At 41.1% G+C, this 22,750-nt stretch overlaps 1 protein-coding gene across 1 annotated transcript in view; it reads right to left on the reverse strand.

Annotated features, from left to right (window-relative positions):
* The window catches only part of suclg2 (succinate-CoA ligase GDP-forming subunit beta), a 104,998-nt gene that overhangs the window by 41,917 nt on the left and 40,331 nt on the right, over positions 1-22,750 (reverse strand). The window contains exons 3-9 of the mRNA XM_072451672.1: positions 16,275-16,374; positions 14,484-14,574; positions 12,162-12,314; positions 11,408-11,497; positions 10,480-10,576; positions 8,904-9,065; positions 6,977-7,119 (exon numbers count right to left, since the gene is read on the reverse strand). Coding sequence (XP_072307773.1) covers positions 6,977-7,119; positions 8,904-9,065; positions 10,480-10,576; positions 11,408-11,497; positions 12,162-12,314; positions 14,484-14,574; positions 16,275-16,374 — 836 coding nt within the window. The remainder of the gene's footprint in view (positions 1-6,976; positions 7,120-8,903; positions 9,066-10,479; positions 10,577-11,407; positions 11,498-12,161; positions 12,315-14,483; positions 14,575-16,274; positions 16,375-22,750) is intronic.

Consider the following 22,750-nt stretch of genomic DNA (forward strand, 5'->3'; position numbering starts at 1 on the left):
CAGTGCAACTTATAGTATATAGGAAATAAGGTATATAAAATGATAAAAGACAGTCAGAGGACCATACAATTCTCACGCCGGGTTAAATGCCAGTGAAATATAAACCAAAGCTTATATCATAATTACCGCTATAAATACAAACACGCAGCACATATCCGCAGAGCACAAGTACGCAGGTGTAGAGTGAAGTATGCAAGTTGAAAGTTCGCGTGAGTCTTTCTTCTGCACACCTACAGCTGTCCGCGAGCGCAGGCTTTGGGCTCCTCACATACACGAGGAAGCACATTAGACACGGCTCAGACACTACCTCAGGGGGATGAAAACAGAGGGGCCCCAGACTACTGCGGCCCATGAAACGGAAAGAATTTCTCACATTCACTTTAACAGGATTTAACCACATGAAAAGATACAAGAAAGAAGGTGGAGGAGGGGGTCATAACTGGACTCAGTTGACTCGCGCTACGCTATGAAGAACGGGACGGTTATTTGTGGGAGCAAAATGGAACCACGGGCAGTAGAGGACGGCGAGTGCAGATGTAATGGTCCAAAAAGCATTGACCCATTGAAATTCTTCGCCGCGGTGCCACGGTGAATCATTGAATCATCATGATCTCTGCATCTTTATCTCCTTTTAAAACATCTATATGTATATATATATCTTAATGTCTTCAGTCGGACTGCATTACCGATCTCTTCTGCGCATCACAAAAATACAAATCTAAAAACACGCGCTGTGATGAGCTCACCCATCTTTCATCATGTTACTCTATCTAGACATAATATGTGTTACATATGTTCAGTGCTGTTTTCACCTTGTCTAGACCAGCCCTCGTCACCCGTCAGCCGCACTCTGTAGTGTTGAGCGCATGCTAACCACTCTGCAGCTTTGTGTTTCTTCCTGTCAACTCATCGTGTTTACTCGACTCCAGTTCACACGTGTGATACTTTGCCAATCTGTGCTGTACAACTGTATAAACAAGAAGGTCATCCTCGATGTTGACGAGCCTCGATCCTGAACTCATCTAACGCCTACATTTTTGGATGGAGGTTTTATTGCTTTGCCTGGAATGTTCTACAGTATGGAATCAACCTGAATCTGGATTTACTTAATTGCAGTGTCTTTATTGCAAATGGAATATCAATTAATATAAGCAGCTATGACCTGTGGAGAAAATATAATATCTTAAAACTGAATTTAAAAAAACGGTTTAAATAATATCTCTATGTAGACAAGCAGGTGACAGACCCTTCACTCGAAAAATATCACAGGGATTGAATGAGTGAAGCATAAAACACTGTTAATATGTGAAGATTGATTTTGCCGTAATTGATTGATGACCGTAAAATGTCTCCTGTATCACAGAAATAAACTCATCTGAACACACGTCTCTGTTTGAATTTGACTCGAGGCGCAATGGATTGGAAAGGAAACCAGGCTCACTCTTCTTAAAGAATTGAAGAAGTGTGTATATGAATTTTCTATTTCAAGAACATACTAATTGTGTTATTGACGTATGCTGCCCATAATGCCATCCCTAATGCAAAACTATTAAACAACATTTTGGGCAACTGAACTTCCTGAATATGTAGATTGTTTTTATCATAGTTCATTGTTTTGTGTTGCATCGAATCACCAAGACAGGTTCCTAGGTTTGTGAATTCTGTTCATTAACAATGGCAATAAAGCTTTTGTGATTCTGATTCTGATTCTGAATGCCAACAGATTATCAGTTACTTTTTTTCTGCTCGTCACCGGGGAGAGTGCAATGCAGCAAGACAACAAGATAGTGGTTAAAAGTGGAGAATCAAAGAATCACATTCACTGAGTTGGAAAGAAAAGAGTCTAAAATGTTGCTGTAGGACAGGAGATCTTTGGGCATAATCGATTTATACGAACGAGAGATGAAGGAGCTGCTAAGTCAAAATTCTAAGAAGTTGGCATTTAGTACCGGTAGTTTTATATTTTTGAGTTCAACATTTTCACTATTTTTGTCACAACACACTCAAAGAAGTCATCAGAAACAGAATCCTTCAATGCTAAATAGATAAACTCTGAATGAAATGTAAGCGTGGGGTGGGTGTAAACGTTTGGCAAACTCACAGCCAGGAGTGAGATCAAAAAGAACATTTGTGAGCGGAACTGAAGATGGTGTCATGAGTCATGCTTCTGAGCGGCGCCAGGAAGAGTGGGACTTTACTCATGTTCTAGAGAAGATAAGTTCTTTAATCATATTACTATTACAATGATGTTCAACTACCATGCTGAAAATCTTAACTATTATTATAGAAAAAAGTTAAATACAATAAAAAGAAAATCTATGCTCAGATACTATTACTACTACTACTAATACGTCCAGTTTCCGTACTAAAAATAGAATAGAAACTGGAAACCCATTTGAGAAGGAATCTATAGTGAAAAGCAAAATCAAAATGAAGAGTGCAAAATTGTACCTATTCTGGACAGTTTGGACTAGTTTTGATATAGATCAAGATGGTAAAAATCAGAAATTGTTTAGTTAATTTTGGTATTAACCGACCGCTGTTCGTTACAGATACAGAAAAAAACAGAAGAAATAAGTTGCAAAATGTAGATAATCAATTATAAACTATATCAAGTGTGTTTTTATTTTCTAAAATGTGTTATAATAAATACGGTTCATTGAGTTTCAATACATATCATTAAATTATCCTATGAAAGGAACATTTTATCCTGCCTTATAACAAATGAACCTAAATGCCCTGCAGGTGGCTATAAAAGGCTTACCGTAGATTGAGTCAGATAATTAATTGTTCGTCATATATTCTCGCAATTAAAATGATTCTTAAGGATTAAAGCATGGATTTCTTCACTACTTGATGCAGCTAGAGCTTGTAAAATTGACCAGAACTACCTGAGCCACACAAATAAATAATAGGTCAAGAGGTGTTAAAATTGTGCGAACATTTGTTCCGACGCACATTCTACATTCATTTGAATAAAATACACACACATGTGGACTGAACTGAAGGTGCGCCCCTACATCAAATTTGAAATGTTTCGCCATTTTGAAGTAGCCCACAATGTAATCCTAGGAAGACAGTAAAGAGCCTTATATTTTATTAATTCTAACATTGGCACACCTTGGTCTTGACGAGAAATTATTCATAAGGGGCAATACAGCACATCGAGTAAAAAAAAAAAATCCTCATGTTGTACCTTATGAAAATTACAGGAAAAGCCCGGAGCCCTGAGAACAAAATGGATGAAAGTTGGACAAAGCATCCATCTGCCACTCGCTTTATGGCCTGGGCACAAAGCAATAATAAGGTTATTTGGCTGTCGGTATTTGCTGCCTGCTCTGGCTCTGTGCCTACAGGTGCCTGTGGGGGAAACCTCAATAAATTCAGCCAGCCTGTGAACAAACTGTTCTATATGTGGATATTAAGAAATCGCAGCTATTTATTTTACCGCGGAAAATAAATATGTCCTCGCTTTAAGAAGCCGGGGGCAAAATTCAAACGACGTTGAATGCTTTTGGACCCGGTTGAGCTCGGCGACTCATGATTCATCCTCCTTCCAATCTTCCTGTATTGTGGCAGTCAGACGGAGAGCTCTTAATTTCCCTCCTCAGAACATAAGATAATGAAGGCCAACGCAGTAGAACACAAACAGAAAAAAAAGGAAGCGTTGTCATCTTGGTCGCTCTGTGCTTTTCTATGACAGCACTTCAATCGCGCCACTCGCCGCGCAGTTTCGCCATTAACTACAAAAGATGGAAGAAAAAGTGGCAAACAAACGTACAAAAATGACTCGGGAAGACAGAATGGCACTCGTACTCGTTTTAACCCAAATGTATGACGTCATTAGTGCTGGATATTACCTGTCGTACGGGTCGCAGCGGGCGCATAAATCACCGGAAGGTCCCCGATGCAAAGCCCGTATTCATGTATGCAGGGGAACATTACCGGCTCCCCCCTCCAGCCCATACTGAACTTATTTCTTCTTACGCGGCAAAGGAGGAAATAAGCCTCCTTAATGGTGTGTGGTGAGAGACGCATTACGACGCCAACCGGAATAGGCACACTTTTCACTTTCCCAAAATAAAAAAAAATACATATAATGATGTGCGAAGCGAGCGAAGCAGGAACAAAACCTCCACGGAGAGTTTTGCATTTCGAAGACTGTGGCTTTGTACAATTTGCAAATTAAAAAAAAAAAGCACTTCTGCGACAACTTATTGACGCGCCGAATCAATAATTGTTCACCTTGTTCCCTTCTCGCAGTATACGGCGCGATTATAATTTCAATTTTTGCTCGTTTTTAACTTTAGTGGTGGTAATTTGTGCGTGGAAAAAAGCCAAATGCAAATGAGCTGCGCCTTCTCGCTCCTTATTGTGAAATGATTAACATTCCCTTCACAGATCAGAGCAGGTTTCGCAGCTCCCTTGGTTGAAATGCTAATATGCTTCCAACCCAGTTTAATGTCAATCCTATTCTACTTTATTCAGGCTGTTAGGGAGGAGCTGGCTGTCACCATTTCCATACATAGCAGCGTGAACAGGCAGAGGGCTTTCTAACCCATCTGGATCGAGGGAATCTAACCAAGCCTGAGAAGAAGAGAAGAAGGACCGGGAGGAGGGCCAAGGAGGCGACTCGTGTCCATGCAGGGATTCTGAAAGCCTCACTGGAACCGGTACAGACTTTGCTTCCTGACGTTGCGTGTGAAAAACAGTTCAATAAAAGTAGATGGTGCCCCCTATTGAGTTTAAAGCAACATCTTTCTTTCTCCCATATTGACCATGTTTCTTTTTTTTTTTTTTCATTGGCCATATTTATTCACATTTTTCAGTCCAGCCAGTTCGTATCACGCAGGACTAAATAGACTCTACACACAGTGGAAATCTGAGCACGGCAATGCATCACCTGCTGTGCCAGTGTGCCAGAGTTTTACTATTCATCTATGAAAGTGTGAAACAACATGGGGCACAAACTGTTGCAAAATGCCGCCATTTCCAGGCTCTTACTGAAAATGGATCATGAAAAGCTCAGCTAGGACTATCGAGTTGAAATAAAACAGTTCGAGTCAGGAATGAAAATACATCTGAATACATCAATAATTGTCATATTAATGTAAATGTTTGTATAGGTCTAAAACAAAGTCTGCATGAGGTTAGCTACAGAAGCCGCAGAAAACTTTTTAAATCGAAGTTGAGTGACAAGCACATCACAAAGAGGATAATATAAAACATTCCTGGAATAAATCAAGGTTTCCGTTGATAGATTTATATAGTCATTGCATGGTGGTCAAAAAAAATAATAACATGCACAAAGAGAGACCCTAAGGTCAGCCAAGGCACGCTTGAGATGGGAATCTGCTTCAATGATTAAACAACTGTCAAGCATGTGTTTACATTCTGCTGCTTTACAGAAAGAAAAAAGGCGTCACATCCATGTACTGTATATTGTCACAAGTGCAGATAAAGTGACTATTGTTGTTTTGACTTTGATTGAACACAACGCGTGTTTATTGTGCAATCATAGCTTTATAATCTAACTGGGCTCAGTCAGACTGTGTGTATCACCCTGAATTGAGTTCAACCCAATATCAATCTGGACAGGCTCTCGACAAAAGGCATCAGGAAAAGCGTGACGTCAATATTTGAGTCTGATTGGTCAAAGCGTCACAACAACAGGAACAAGCCAAAATATCAAACTGTCAGAGAAAAGCAAAGACTCCTTCCTCGTCATCAAGGATGTAGTAAATCTGCTAAATTCGGCGTCACCATGTTTGTTTAGGTTTGTCCTTTTGCCGTCGCTGTGACTGGTCAGGCCTACAGCGGCTGGACTCTAACCTAAGAGTTTGTAAAACAAATATCACGAGAATTCATCTGGTGTGAGCCATGTTATTTTAATCAGCGCTTTTTGTAGCATTTTTCAAAATTACTCATATTCAAATGTTGCACATTTTCAAAACAACATTCACGGTATCATCTAAATGTCTATATATATTGCCCACTTCTAATATGATAATGATAATATTATCATAAAGATAATATGATAATGATAATGATAAAATAATTAACCTTTGTGCTCTTCATGTGGTTATACACATCGAACAGAAAGCTAAGTTGGGTGAAACCACATTGTGTGATTGGTGTCATTGGTTTCAAACTCAGTTCAGGCTATGCACACAAACGTTTCACACTGCAAAAACAAGGGAAAGAGAACTCGGATACAACCATCATGGTGAGGCGAACAGACTCCAGTCATGATCGTTACAGCAGCTGACATGGGAAGTTGAGTTCTGGTAACAAACTCTTTTTAACTTTTATGTTATCCCCAACTGTTGCAATCACGCTGAAACTCCACAATGCAATCATTTTACAAATAATTGCAGCCTGAAGTGAAAATGGCATTCCAAACATCCAAAGGCAGTCTGAGGGAGCTGGATGCGAGACAGCAGAGACACACCATCGGCCCCGGCGCTATCGTCACAAGGCTTGCTTTGTTTAGTTTGGACTTATTAGCTTTCTGCACACAGAGCCAAATGACTTGTAAAACACCCGGAGCTGCTGCCACTCACAGAGCAGAGCCTTTGGTAGGAGGGCTTTCATTTAAGTCTGTGTATGAGCTTATTATTGTGCTCTCACATTAATATGCATGCGAACACGCCTGTCACCACACACACACGTGCAATAATGAGTCCTTTAAGGCCCGTGTTGATTGCACAGTACAGAGGGGCAATTCATCATGGCGGTGAGACAGAAAACGATGGCGCATAATCTTTCTGCCTCCGAGTGTGTTTTTGAGGCAGACGTGGACATATGCCAGAGTCCCCGAGTCTAATGAGGGCTGTTGTGTCCCTCACTGAGTGTTAGGCAGAGACAGCGCTTTATGACAAGATGTATGACGGCAAAACCAATGACAATTTCACAGCTGAATCTAGCAAAAAGTGTTTGTGTTTAGACTTTCTCATGATCAAAAGCGTTGGCATACCTTTGGATCTGCGGTGAGTAGTTTGAACGCCTCGTAGACCTGTCTCTCCTTGACTCCTCCCCCCAAATCCAGGAAGTTGGCTGGTTTTCCTCCATACAGGTCAATGATGTCGCATGTTGCCATGGCCAACCCTGCTCCATTCACTGCAGGAAAAACAAGTATTACTACAAATGTTCAATGACGTTTGTCAAGCAGAACAAGATTATTTTCCAAAGTTATTATGAACACATTTGTATCTATAGAGCTTAAACGTATACATACAAATATGAAAACGTATATAGATTTACATGAGAATTATAAAGAAAACATCTCTACAGTTTTGGACAAAATAGTACATCATATACCAGATGGAAAGTCAGACTAGTTTACAATAATCCAAAAATAAGATTAGAAATGGTATTAATTACGGGGTGCACGGTGGCAAAGGCGGTTAGCGCTCTTGTCTCCCAAGAAGGAGATCGTGGGTTCGATTCCCAGACCAGACCAACATCACATGATCTCTCTGGGTGGAGTCTGCATGTTCTCCCCGTGTTACCGTGGGTTCTCTCCGGGTTCTCCGGCTTCCTCCCACCGTCCAAAGACATGCATGTGTTAGGCAAAATTAGTGACTCTAAATTGGCCCTAGTGAATGAATGTGAGCGGGAACTGTCTGTAATGTCTATGTCTCTGTGTTGGCCCTGCGACAAGTTGGCCACTGTCCAGGATGTACCCCGCCTAAGGCCCGAAGTCACTGGGATAGGCTCCAGTCACCCGCGACCCCGAAAGGGAACAAGCGGTAGAAAATGGATGTGAAGTGGTATTAAACTACAAAAAAGCACCGGTAATTAAGTTAAAAGAACTAAAATATTTTGACGACTTCTGCAAGTTTGAAGTCGTTGAGACAACCTAAACCACTTTCTTATAAAGAAAACATTAAAACAGTGAAGAAAAGACTGAATGGCGTCCCCCTCGTCTCTAGTACCCCAATGAAAACCAAAGAAATGTAAAGTGTTCTGCCTCTTCTCTCTTTGTCAAATTGTGTATGCAGCGATATAAAATATTCTAATCAGAAACATTGAGTGTTTCAGGTTGGACAACGCAGAGAAAATCTGATTAAGACTCCACTCAGAACTTCACAGAAAGAACGCTGATTAGAAGAGGTTTTGCTGTGCCTTTTTTCTGGGCTATGTCATCATTTAGCTCTAGCCCGGCGCTCCCGCTGAGATGTGTACACGCCAATCTCACAATGTCTTTGCTCAATCGGTTCAGCCCGTATGAACTCGTGTCCTGGAAAAGCTCCCGACTGAGGTCTTAATAAGAGGAAAATTTGATCTAACAGCTGCCATTTCGTTGGTGTATGGACCTCTCGCAGAAAGTGCACGGCCTTTAAAGCTAGAGTTACTTTAAGGAGCGACTTAAGAAGGACGAAATTGTCAGATGTGGTTGGGGGTAGCAGACATCTATGTATATGAGAGCATGCAGTAAGGCGCCGAAGCAACTGTTAGTGTTGCAATACACTGTAAAAGCTTTGATTTATGACAAGAGAGGGGGCCTTTAATGAGAATGCTAACAATCTGGCTCGCTGGAGACTTTCTGGGCGGATTATAGCTAATTAGAACGCATTGGTTACGGGAGAAATCCTTCTGGAGTTGTCTGAAAGCAACTTGCAATGTGGGCTGGAAGAGCGCCCGAGCTGCCTTTATGTCTACCAAGTTTTAACTGTGCCCTTAACTTATAGTACCTATGAGAACTCTTGAATAAAGCATTACAAATTTATAGTTATGGTATAATATAGCAATCACTGATTGCAATAGATCAGTTTAAATTAATGCAGATCTATGATTTCAAGGATATCAGTTTTGGGAGCAAAAGTGTGTGATGCTCTAAATGAGTTACGACCCAAACCCTCTTCTAAGAAACCCGCGTAGGTTTTCCTCCACCTTCTTACCAAAGCAGGCGATGTTTCCGTCGAGCCCGATATACTTGAGGTCCCACTTGGCGGCGTGTATCTCGGTGGGGTCGCTCTCACTCATGTCGTCCATGGCGAACACTGCCTTCTGACGGAACTCTGCGTTGTCGTCAAAGTTGATTTTGGCATCAAAGCAAACCACTGGGGCAAAGGTAGGAAGGGTTGAGAGGATGACACAGAGAGTTAGAGAGACAGACAGCCAAACAAGAGAGAGCTGTGTGGGAGTGGAGAGGGAATCGGAATATAAACTAGCTTTGAAAACTATTGCACAGAACTTTAAGCTTACTGTAATGATCTGTGGCAGCAACAATATCAGCAGATCAACCTTGTTTTGAGAATCTGTCTAAATTTATTACAGGACATTTGTGTCATGTTCTGTTGGAGATGAAGGTATGTTGTTTGGATGGTACTACGCCACACAGACTCAAACTGGAATACAGTGTTCTAAGGCTGTGGTTAAAAAGGCCCAGATGGACCAGCGCCAGTGACCAGTCTGTGTCCTCATGAGTTAAACACACTGCCAGTTTAATGCAAAAAAAAAATAATAACACAAAACCGTTTCTTTTGAAATAAGAAGTGTGCCATTTTATGGATTCACATGTTTCAAATGTGGTACTGTTTTCACTTGCAGCTCAGAAAAGCAGCTAATCTGACTGTAGACATTTCCATGTTAAAATCTATTCAGTTTTGTTCATCTGTTCACATTTCTCCCAGGAATTATGTTATTTTTGGTCATTCAACAGACATGCTTTTGGGAGGAATACTGTTTATTAAATCAAAATGTGGTATGAGCAAAAATATTTTGTAGAAATGTGTGTGAAAACAGGAGAGCTGTTCAGATATTGAAGTTCAGACATTAAGAATGATCTGCTATTTACAGGATGTGTCCTAATGTACCGGTATCTCAAACGGCCCATCACCTTTACCACATTTTGAAGAAAATAAGGTTCACTGCATGTTCAACACATACCAACAGCCACTGTGCACTTCATCATACTCTTTTGTGTCTGAGTAATTGACGTGTGAAAGCCCCCTCTGAGCTTCTCTTGAGTCGCAATCTGGTAATTATTTTATCAAGTGAGAAGGCAAGAATGGCTTTTATGCATCATTATGAATACATGTGGAAAAGAAGAAGATGCCAATTTAGACACCGTTACTACAAAGAACTGATTTGATAAAATGAAGTACATTTAGGCTTAACCATTTGTCCTAATCCAGTTTTGAGTCTTACCAACAAATGTGTCTTTCTAGTAAATAATCAGAGTATATCTATTATTCTGCTAAGTCACTGTGCAAAGAGAGACTTGTTGATGTGAAAGCTGAAAGCTGAATCATGTTACAGTATAAGCTGAGTGAGAGCAGAGCATGTAAATGTACTGATAGTCAAATCGTTGATTGAATTATAGACTTGTCACCGAGTACGGCAAATAGTAGTCTGTGAGGGAAAATAACATGATAATAATACATATGCAATGACAGGTCGAATAGTGCACAATCAAGAGACAGACAGAGAGACAGAAGTGAGACAGACAGACAGACAGCAGGGCACATGTACCTTGTCCTTCGGGAGTTTCTCCAAAAGGATTGACTTCGACTTGTGTGGCGTCGACTTTCAGGAACAGATCATAGAGTCTCTTAATCTGATCTGCAGCCTGTGGAGCCACAGAGGACGACCATTATCTTCTAAAACACGGTGCCAACAAAGCTCTGCCAAGTACACTAAACAAATTTGTTTTATTTACTACATCTTAGTGCAATCAGAGCAAATCTAATATTCATGCCAATGTCTCTCTTCATCATGAAATGAAGTCCTGTGTTACGGTTAACCCTGTAATTAGATAAGCCCCCTTTTATGGATGCAGTCAAAATTTATGACTGTGGCTTTTCTTCTGGGAACTGAGACTCATTACACCTATTTAGATGTATTCTTTATGTCACAAATCTAAGATAATCTGATTTTGCAGACAGCAGAGACAGTGACAAGGAAAAACAATGCTTTGAAACGCACTAAACCCTTATTATCAATGCCTTATGCCAGCAACAGTCAACATTATATACATTCTTTGCTAGTGACATTGACATTTTTGCGTCAGAAATGTTTTCTGTTAGTTTTTGTTTTCAAAATGAATTCTTACTTAGTGCTTATGTGATATACTAAAATGTAATGCGTTTCTCCGTAGCATTGTCCTTTTTTTATATGTATGGCCGGAATCATTGTAACAAATAAGTACCATTACTGTTTTTGCTCCCAGCAACAGCGTCACTGCCAGAAATAACATGGACCACCTGGCATTATGTGACTATAATGATATTCGACAATATTCTACAGCTAAAGTAATGATGGGCAAACCGCGTGCGCGTGTGTGTGCGTGTGTGTGCGTGTGTGTGCACGGAGAGAGAGAGACTGAGCATACGTCCAATTGTGTTTATGTCTGCACAGCTTCCTCTTTGTATTATGACTAGAAATGCCTCTGTGCCGTTACCTGTCGCTGAAGAGGTCCTTTGAAACCCAAATTAGCTGCCATACGGAGCGCCTGCTCGTCCTGAACTCCTTGAAATATATCTATGACTTCCTACAAAAGAGAACGTCATAAAAGGAATGATGAGGAGCGGTATTGGCAAAAGAATGAGTAAACAATGGACGGTAATAAACTATTATGCTGACAGAATACAATGGTCAGTACTGATAACAAAGTAGAGCAGTAAAAGCCAATAATAAAAGGACTAAGGAAAAGGACTAAGTTATTAGATTCGCAAAAGTAATGCAATTCAAAAATATATATATTTCAGTGGAAATGGTAATTTGGAAGCAATAAGTAAGCTATTACATTGTATCAGGACTGCGACAGCACGTTACCCACACAATCTGCAACGCACTATGATAGATATTAATACATAATCTTTGCAATCTGCTAACATCTGCAGTCTAGAAAAAAAAAGGATGATAAAACAAGCAGAGAGAGATACTGGATAAATCTCCATCTGTAAGGTCTAACTGGTACATCTGTTAACAATGACAAGGCCCAAAGCCTTCTGGGAGTTACGTACAGCTTTAGCATAGCCATGTTTTTACATTTCTAAACCTTACAAACTTTACATGAAAAATCTGGTGGAGAAAACCTAAGATATTAGTAAGATAAGATAAGATATTCCTTTATTGTCCCACATGGGGAAATTTCATAAATTTCATAGTACGGTATATGCATAAACAAAGCAAAAAAAGGTAAACTCCTGTACCTTGAAGATGAGTTCGGGAGTTTTAGCAGCCACTTCCTCAATGTCCACGCCTCCCTGGGGACTTCCCACCATCACCGGCCCATTACAGGAGCGGTCCATCAAAATGGCAAAGTAGGTCTCCCTGCTAATGTCCAGGGCCTCGGCTACCATCACCTGGGCGTGACCATTAACACAGAGAGGCAGAAGGAAACCGGGTCAGCACAAAGACTATGCAGACATCAAACAGTGTACTAGAGCCACATCCGTTTTCACCGACTGCTGAAGTATAATTAACGCGGGCAGCACGGGTGTGACACTTCACTAATGAAAGTTAAATAGCAGCCTGGCCACCGTGTCATAAGATAACAAGCCTGACTGACAGAATGTGTGAAGCCTGGCCCTGAGACCATTTGGTGCACACACAATAAGAGACATGTTAGCTAACAAAGCAGGCCTGAGCTGAACGGGACAGATAAGCCGACAGAAGCAAGCAAAAGCCTCATTTGGGAACAAAATACTCTAACCATAACCACATAACAAGGACTTTCTGTCAGAGAGTTTGCTTGTGGATGTGTATTGTGTTCTTTATCACTGTCAGGGAGGATGGATCGCTGTCTCTCAAGTCAAGGGAGCCAAACTGGCTGAATAGCCTCTAATATTAAAGCTACATTACTTTTTTTATTTAGAAACTACAAAAAGAGGAAGCATGTATTTAATTCTAGGGCCTGACCAATATGTTGGCAGGTCAATATCACCAACCTGGGCTCAGACACTCTACAATACAACAATTTGATCTAACAGAGACAGATGAATGCCCTAATAATTAGAGCAGCACTGATATTCTTTCTGTGGAGTAAATTGTTTGTCAGTGATGATGTAGTGCACATGAATTCAGCACCAGAGTAACAAGCTCCTGTTTGCACCACTGCGCTCTTGACCATAAATGCTTTGAACTAAGATACCGACTCGAGAAACATAACAGAAATCATTTACGCTCATTCACACCAGGGTTCAAATCTGCTCCTGCTCTCAACATGCTGGATCATCGCTTTAAGTCAGGATTAAAAAGAATCTCATTTGTGTAGAATTGTGATCAGAAAGGTGAGTGTTGTAAATGTACCAGTTTAGACGGTAATTCTATATAATTATAAACATTGCCTGTGTGCGCTCAAGTACAGTATTTGTGTTTACTGGACCCATATTGATCTGTGAATGAGCAGTAAAAAGAGGTGTTAATGGTCGGCATTTACACATATTCATTACCGTGCATACAGGTTGTTCACTACAATTGTAGGCTGGACTAGTCTATTAAAAGGAGTCCTGGGTTAATGAGCGATTACACGGACCTTTTAAAAAGTGTTATGCAAAAATACTTTTGGTCTTTCATATAGAGGCAAAACAATATAATTTAAATAAAATAATAAGCACCAAATATAAAATAAAAATAAATAATAAGCACCAAAAAAACAAAACAAAAAAACAAATAGCGCCAGACCCAATTTTCAAAATCAGCAGGCTATTAACAATTTAGCATTACATCACTCAATTTATCAGCTTTTATATTGGCTATTAACACCACCAACCTCTTTTATAGCGGTATCAGAATGGGGCCTTATTTAAATCTATAAAATGTGTTGCAAGCTCGCAAAACCATTTATCACATTGTTGATCTTCAAATGCAGGCATTTTAGGCGTGTGTACCGGGAGAAGATGCAGGGATGGACTGCGGATTACAGCTCTTAGTTCTGGATTTTCAATACTTTATTATAGATTCAACAACTTTAAAAGGAGAATAAAAAATGTGTTTGCTTAAATGTCTTTGAAAGACCCTATGATGGTCTGTCGTCTCCCCCTGCAGTCTCCAGACTGAAAATATAGAATGCAAATAGAATTTGTATTTTGTTTGTTTGCAGTTCCTTCTGCCTCTGAGACATTCATTTGGATCTCAAAAATGTCCCAGGTGACTTTTTGAAAACTGACAAGTGCAGCAGATTTGATTCTTGCTAAATACAGCGGTAGGAGAAGAGGTGGGAGTGTGCAAGCTGAAGGCTTCATCAGCCGGAAATGTTTTTAGAGAAGGGAGGTACTGTATGTGGTGAGCCAGTACAGAAAATGAGTTTCCTGCTTGTTAGTGGCACACAGAAAATAGTTGTTTACCCAACATTTAAAATTCACACTGGGCCCTGTTCAATTTATGCAACGAGCCAAAACACCAGCCAGAGTAAACAAGATTGGACAGAAACTACATATTTTAACGTATCCGCTTTCAGTCATTAAACTCACACAACTGTATTATTGAACTCAAATAACCTTGTAAAAAAAAAAAAAACATTTTCTTCTTACAGTTTTGACTTTGACACCGTCCTTAGGCGTTTGCTTGGTGGTCAGATTGAAGCCCAGCATCTTGTTAGCCAGCTCACCAACCACAGCAGGACTGGAACAAAAGAGGTCAAAGAGTCATAAGAGAATGTTAAGAACATTGACAGCTTGAGCACTATCCTCTTCTTCTTCTGACTACTTATGCTATCAAACAATATTTATTTTTTGATTCCACTTGCAAACTGTTCACCGCCTTCTTTTCTTTCTCTCACTCCTGAGGACCTGTGGACCCAGATGCCCCTCTCCTGGTGAAGTGGTCCCTGCCCTGTGTGGACGGTCCCTCATCTGCCTGAAGAGTGGCTCCAGTTCGCCTCAGTCGGTCCCTCATCTGCCTGAAGAGTGGGTCCAGCTCGCCTCCGACGGTCCCTCTTCTGCCTGAAGAGTGGGTCCAGCTCGCCTCCGACGGTCCCTCTTCTGCCTGAAGAGTGGGTCCAGCTCGACTCAGACGGTCCCTCTTCTGCCTGAAGAGTGGGTCCAGCTCGACTCAGACGGTCCCTCATCTGCCTGAAGAGTGGGTCCAGCTCGACTCAGACGGTCCCTCTTCTGCCTGAAGAGTGGGTCCAGCTCCAGTCTCCTTGTGTCCGTCTGTCCGTCTGTGAGAGTCGGATCTCTCCTTCACTGGAACTCCTCCAGGTTTCTACGCTTTTTTCCCAAAGAGGTTTTTTTTGTAGTTTTTCCTGGCCGAGAAGGAGAGTCTAAGGACAGAGGACCCTGGGACATCGTCCCTCGCCACCACAGACATTGTCTGACTTCATCGCCACCACAGACATTGTCTGACTTCATCGCCACCACAGACATTGTTGATTCATTTCTCCCTGTGGCCCTCAGAGGCAACTGTTGTTGTGATTTTGGGCCTTACAAAAATAAATTGATTTGATTTGATTTGAACATGTGTCATACATAACATTACATACACATAACATGGTAGGGTTCACTGCAGATGAAGAGTTAACCTCTTTCTTGGGCATGGTAACATATCTGACAAAGCATCTTTTGCAGAAACACTCTGGTACAAGTACACATCACTGTGAATGAAGCTCTCCTTATTATGGCTCTTTAAAGGCATGCTGCATACCAGCACCCTTCTGGAAGCCTGCTCCGCTTTTAGAAGTGAATACAAATGAATCCAGGGGTTGTGCTCATCCTTTGATAGATGAGAGGAAGGTGAACCGTGCACTCGTGTCACTGTCTGGGGACGATGAACTTCAGCATGTCTCATTTTGAAAAAGTTCCTTGCTTTTCCCAACCAAAGTAGGGTGACGATGATACATGTCCAGAACAGCTGTCATAAATCACATTCGGCCCTATAGGTAGCAATAAATGATCTATACTGGAATTCAGACAAAAGTGCTGCCAGTGCATAAAAAGTAAATTCAGCATGTTTGAGGACTATTGACTTAAAAAATATCTATTGTGAACTTGAATTGTGTATCTTCATTTTGTAAAAATAAACCTTAGCAGCGACACCAAATCCCAAACAGCATGGGATTTGGAACATTTAGCACAGGGTGCATCATACTTCAGCCAAACTTCAGTCAAAATCCTCTTTTTAACTGAGGGAAATTGCACAAAATATGAGACAGTGAAAAAACTATTTATTTGCAGCACAAATAATCCCAACTGTGCTTTAGTATCTCGGGAACATCTTTAGAGAGCTCTTCGTGCTTGCTCACTCAAAAAGTCAAACTCACCAGAAGAAAATGGATCTTTCTTAAACAGTAAAACTCTGTGAAATACTCATAGCGTGTTACTTACTCTTTAGATAAGTGCACGCCACCTTTAAGGCCACTGTCGAATAACCCCTTGCCCCGACCACCGGCTAAGATCTGAGCCTTCAGAACGATCTCCCTGGCATCTGAAAGAGAAACACAGGTTCAGACAATGTGTCTCAGCACCTTTAATTGGAACTCCAAATATAATATTGAAGAACAACCCATTGGATTCAAAGAGGAGGCTGGGGAGAAACCTCAGTGAATTGGACAGAAACGGGGATGGAGACCACTGAATCTACTGTCAGCTGCATTTTGAGGCATTTTTTAATTAGATGAACAGCTCAATGATTTATCACATCATTATTGTAATAGTTATATTAAATTGACAAAGTTTACATGCACACAGGAGACAACCCGCCAATATATTTAACAGCTGCAATAAATGTTGATGATGATATTTTGATTTTTAAATATATATTCACCCAAGCTAGCTTGACATTTGGGAATGTATTATAAATTGAATCTACCTTTTTATATATGGAGACAAACTCTATTTTAGTCGACTAATAAATACACACAATGTGTATAATATGTCACAAATTGCTGCCTTTCCATTATGCCACATGCGGGGGGGACGAAATGTGCTTAACCATTTGAATAAAATCGTGCCCATATTTATATCAGAATGTACAGACTTAATCAACTCCAATTAACATACACAATTTGCAAGCAGTTAAAAAACAATAACTGAGTTTCAAACTCGCCTGTAACCCAAATACATCAATCTACTTTCCCCTTTGCTGTCAGTAACACCTTGGGAAAAAATCTCGCTTAAAGGACAACCCTAAGCTGTCCACTCATCACCCACCAACAATCAGTGTGTAGCCAAATGGACTGAGAGCCCTTGATCGAAGCCAGTATGTAGGCTATTATTATGGAGGTGGGGGAGTGGAGTGGGTGACAGGTGGGTGCCATCAGGCTCAAAAGTGGGAGGCAGTGCAAAAGTGGAGAGGAAGTGCTCTCTGTGCAGTGACTGGAGAGACACCTTGACCTTGGATGATGAAGACGTACTCCCTTCGAAAAAAAAAAAAAAGAACAGGCAAAAGTCTAGACAGCAAAGTAGCGATCTCAGAAAGAGCCTATGACAGTGCAGTCGGGATTAAAATAATGCAGTATTAACTGGAGAGAGTCGAGAAGCCAAGCAGCAAATGAGCAGAAAGGTGCGCTCATATGCAAAAGGGACTTTGAAAGGAGTCATAAATGAATAAATATGTTAATAAAAACTGCTACTGTGCAAAATTAAAACGAGTTCAAAGCGAGATGGAATAAAGTGCCCCGCGGGCGAGTGCAGCAGAGAGACAGCCCACAGGAAAGCTTAACAAGTTAAGGAACAAAGATGCGCATCCCAGTGTGAGGTGTGGAGAAAGGTGGGCGTAGTGGCATGTCGTCGAGAACCTCAAAAAAAGCACAAGAAAGTGAAAGTTACAGATATTAAAAAAGGTGTGTGATAAGCAATCAGTGGTAATGAGGTGAAGCGAGGCAGGTGTTCGGCGCTGCTGCTAACCCGCTTATTATGCCACGCACAACAAGTCATTGTAGCGGTATCAGCAATTATGAATGGCCGCTGAAGGATTAACACGCACAGAACACGGAGGGAACTTCACCAGAGCCAGAGCAAAATGAGAAAAGTGCAAGATAAAAAGATGTAGAATGAAGATACAGTGCATTACAAAGAAGGGGACTGTTCTGGCGGTAAAACCAATCCCGAGGGGCGCATTTGTGCGGAGACGCAGCGTTTTCTTTTGAAATACATGGAGAGGATAATGATGTCCTCAAAGATCACAGGGAACATGGAGCATGGTAAAGAGCAGGGTGACCATTATCTACTGCAGTGACAGGCACGAGAGGCCTCCCAACGCTCGCACAAAGGTTGGTCCCTAATGAGAGTGGAGCAGGAAAAAGCACTACTATATGTAAAACCAGAACCAGCTTTCATGTCGAGCCGCGACACGGGGTAGAACGGCAAGAGAGACGGACACGTGACGTTGAAGAGTACCAAGTGTATTACGGGTAATGTGCGTCGTGCAAACCAGGAGGTCGCTCAAGTGTTTTGTCTGTTGCTGTTGGGATGGATTTTAAGACGTGGCTGGAGATAAACAAACAAGAAGGGAACAATTATGGACAAAAGGAAAAGTGCAACACATGGCGTCCAAAGTCTTTTAAGAGAGACGAAGCTTGAATTTATAAGTAAACAACCTGCCAATCATTCTAAAGGTAAATCGTTTTTGCAGCTGATTATTCATATTCAAATAGTAAATAGTCAGATTTGTTTTCTTCTTCTTTATACAGATTGGGGGTAATAATACAAGTGCACTGCTACAAGAAGAAAATGAAGCAGAGGATGACATTTCTGCTGCCACACAATGCTCCACAACCTCCCTGGTTACGACCAGGGAGGACTGTTTTGTTTAACTCTGGCGTTGCACTATCATTTCTGGGTTCTGTTAGGATCAGTACAGACGTGCCATATTAAAAAAAAAAACGCACATATTTTCATCTCCATTTATTTGCAGCATCTTGGGGACCGGAGCGGAGAGATTAACCACGACTCCAATCACATCACACTCGATCGCAGTAATGTGGTCATCATCCTCGGGCGGTGCACATTTCGCAGTAATGAGAGCAAATCATCTCTCAGACCTGCTTGCCAGTGACAGCAGCTGGCAGAGACGACCTGGACCCACTCTGGCCCTCTTGCTTTATGGAAGGCCTATTACTTTGCTTTCTTCATTTTTATTAATCCATGGGTGGCTAGCAGGGGCCTTAGTGAGCACTCTGATATTTAATTAAGACTTTGAGCATGTGCCATGAGGGGGGAGGCTGGTCGGTAAGGGACACGTGCGGGCAGAGTGCCAAATCCAGAGAGGGTTGGATGGGGCTATCTGCTGGATCGGATCAGGCGGCCCTCCCCGTCGAACATATGCGCTGTAATAAATGTAACCCAGTGGCTACAAGGGGAGACTAATCAAACTCGGGGGAGGAAAGTCACACCCAATCACACGTGAACAATGACTGCCGACAACACTAAGCATATGCATCAACAAAGTGCCATTTAAACTAATAGAATACATTACAAAAGCATTGCATTTGCTGATGGGAGAGATGTTGTGTCCTGTGACAAAATTACAAGCTATTGGTATTATATGTTTCATAGAAGTTTTATAATATCCATAAAGAATGAGTGTACAAGAATTGATTGTGCGTCAAACGTTTCAAGATATTTACTGTTTGTATTGAATAAAAAAAAAAAGAAGAAAACGGTATCAAAACATGTGACGATATTGCTTGCAGAATAAATAAAAGACCTTTAGAACCCGACAGAGCCACATCAATAGCTAATTTAGAATGGGAACAATAAACCACCGCCACATGTAGGCAACTCAGTGCATTAATGAAGCACAAAATGTTTTAAGTGGCAGGTCAAGCTATTCAGAGACATTAAAAGTGTGTTCTTTGTCTTTGGGTCAGGTTTGGTCAGAAAGGGCTCAAAACTCGTGTTAGTCTTTAATGACCCATTGTGCCTGTAAACGTGCGCGTCTTTGTGTGGTGTCGTTTTCACCGTCTCCCTGAGCCTCATATTATCTCGCACATGTGCAGCTTTCTATAAACATTATTTTCTTATTCTATCAAACTCGTAAAGGTCACAGAGGAAAATGGCTTTTCAGTCACCGAAGTGAAGGCAGGTGAACCGAGGAGAAGCAGGGAGGATAACGCACACTTTATGTCAACGTTGACTTATGATGCCTTTGCTATATCCAAATGTGTAAGACTTGCTCAGTTGAGTTTGAAAAGTCAACAAACATTGATCAAGCGATGCATCATAAAATCTCGCTGCAGGTCTGAGAAGAGCAATAGCTGCTTCGTGTAACGGGACAAAAAGGGTTCAAGTAAAAAAAAACACATCCGCGAATGGAATCGTAACCCCTTTCCACGTCAACTAAAGGTTTCATTACCATCTATCCATCTCGTCTGGTTAAGCCCACTGCAGCTGCGTGTCTATCTAATGATGCGTTTCCTGTGCCACTTATTGAAGGAGAAGGCACTGGTCCCGGCATGGTGGTGGTGGCACCTCTGGGTGACACCTCCAGTCTGCGACGTGCGTGATGGCTCAGGCCTCATTAGAGCGGCACCCAGACACACGGCATACACTAATGACATCCTGAGGTGGCCCCGATCCCCTCCGCTGCCAGAGAGGTGAAGCTCAAACCTCTGTTCCACACAAACACAGGGGTAATGCTCTAATAATGGCCCTATGGACGGAAGGCAGCTAAACAACAACAATCCTGTGGCTCTGTACACAGACATTTGAAAAGAGATAAACACCCTAATAGACAGTCGGCACAGCTTCACACATATGTCGAAAGTCACAAACACATATCAATAAAGTTGACCTACAGATCACAACGTGTACCATTTACTCTCGACTAATTGGCATTGACAGTTGAGGCCAAGTCATATACTAATAGTTCAGCAAGTTTCTATGAGCGAAACCCGTAGTGATGATTATTATATGTTGGGCTGTCAAGTAAATGTGACAATCAGCAGCTAGAACAAGAATTTAAGCATGACTGACTGAGGTTTAGAGTAAATAAGTTGAATAATGCTGATGTGGTCAAAGTACTGCTTTTCATTACTTTCATTACTGAAGATACACCTGGTCAAATATTACTCAAAAGCAGCTCAGTCAAATTATTACGTACATATTATTATTAACCAATATATTATTATTAACTAGTACTTATTCAATTATTGAATATACCTTTTGTGTTATAAGTGAATGATACATTTGTGGGTTCAAAAATAATGATATATTTTTGTTCAGACCACCCTGTAAAATGTTCATAAATGATGTAAAAGACTGAAAAGACATACCAGTATTTGGTTAAAATGGGTATATTGGAAAAAGGAATTCAGTTAGTCTAGTCTATTTTGTAAATATTAGAACTGCAGATATTGTTAATGATCCCTAACTACTCCGTCCTGGGCTGCGCTCTGGACTCGGTGCAGGAGGTGGGGGACAGAAGGGTCCTGGCTAGATTCACATCTATGCTGGACCATGAGTGTCACCCCCTGCAGGACACTCTGTCTGCTCTGGAGAGCAGCTTCAGTGAGAGACTGATCCACCCTCGCTGTGTGAAGGAGAGGTTTTGTAGGTCTTTCCTTCCTGCTGCTGTCAGACTTTATAACAAACACTGTTAGTCCTGAACACTCGCAATACTGACCTAACCTAATACTGATGTGCAATTCCGTCATATGTGCAATTACTGTTGTGATTCATGTGCAATTACTGTGAAATTCATGTGCAATCCATGTGCCGTCGTGACACATATTCATGTGCAATTACTGTCGTGATCACATGCAATGGTATTTATGTATTTATTTATTTGTCTATGAGAGTTTTTGTTTATAGGAGATCTTCTATTGAAAGTGTTTTTCAGACTTCCTAAAAGTGATCTGCTCTTTTCTTCTGTATCTACCTCTGTATCTACCTGCGTTGCACCGATGAAATTTCCCCATGTGGGACAATAAAGGATTATCTTATCTTATCTCATCTTATCTTATCTTATCTTAAAATAGACTAAAGTCAAGTCACAATAAAACTGCTCAGTGGCATCCACAACCTGTACTGGGGAGAACCCTCTTTGTAGTAAATGTGTAGTAGCTTCTGCACAAATAAAGTCTCTAGTGGAGCAATTTTAATTTTGTCTTTTGTTCCATTTAAAGCCTGAAGCCCACTCCAAAGTTCTTTGTAATTGTAGTGGAGTAGAGAGCATTACATTTGTCTTCCAAATGTAGCGGAGTCTTAATTAAAATACAAAAAGATACACTACAGATATTAGACTTTAAAACTGTATTTTAAGTGCAGTACTTAGTAAATTTACAGACTCTGGAATTACGTAAACCAAAGCACGATACGACGGGGGCTGTACGAGCGAGGGCCACTTCTAATAACTCATAATAAAGTTCAGCTAAAAGTTCATGTCAGACTCAACAAACGCGGCAAATATCGCATCCAGATTTGTCTAATACTTCCAGACCAACTCTCCACAGCGCAAACTCATGCAAAGAACCATGATAACAAAAATAATTGGCTCGCTGTAAACTCCTGGCACATTAGTATCATCCCATCCTAATGCCATCGAGCGGCCTGCCGAGCGATGCCATGTTGCAGTCGCTAGATGAATAGGTTAGGGTGTGTAATGAGAAGGTGGAAACACTAAGCTGCTTACAGAAATCAGCTCTTTGAGAGACGGGCCGACTTAGCCTCGGAAGCCTATTTACAGCTGTTAAGACAATTTTCAGATGCATGGCTTTTCTGTTAGCAAACAAATGAGTCAAAAGTCCACCAACATGGGGGCGATGGGAAGTCAGAGACAATTCAACCCTTTTCACTTAGATTTTTAGACATACAAGAAGCTTTTTATCACATAAAAATCTATTATCAAGTTAGGTGTTGGG

This window comes from Eucyclogobius newberryi, unplaced genomic scaffold (genome assembly GCF_026437365.1).
Source record: "Eucyclogobius newberryi isolate DKJ021-1_F unplaced genomic scaffold, fEucNew1.0.hap1 SCAF_19, whole genome shotgun sequence".
In the NCBI taxonomy this organism is placed as follows: Eukaryota; Metazoa; Chordata; class Actinopteri; order Gobiiformes; family Gobiidae; genus Eucyclogobius; species Eucyclogobius newberryi.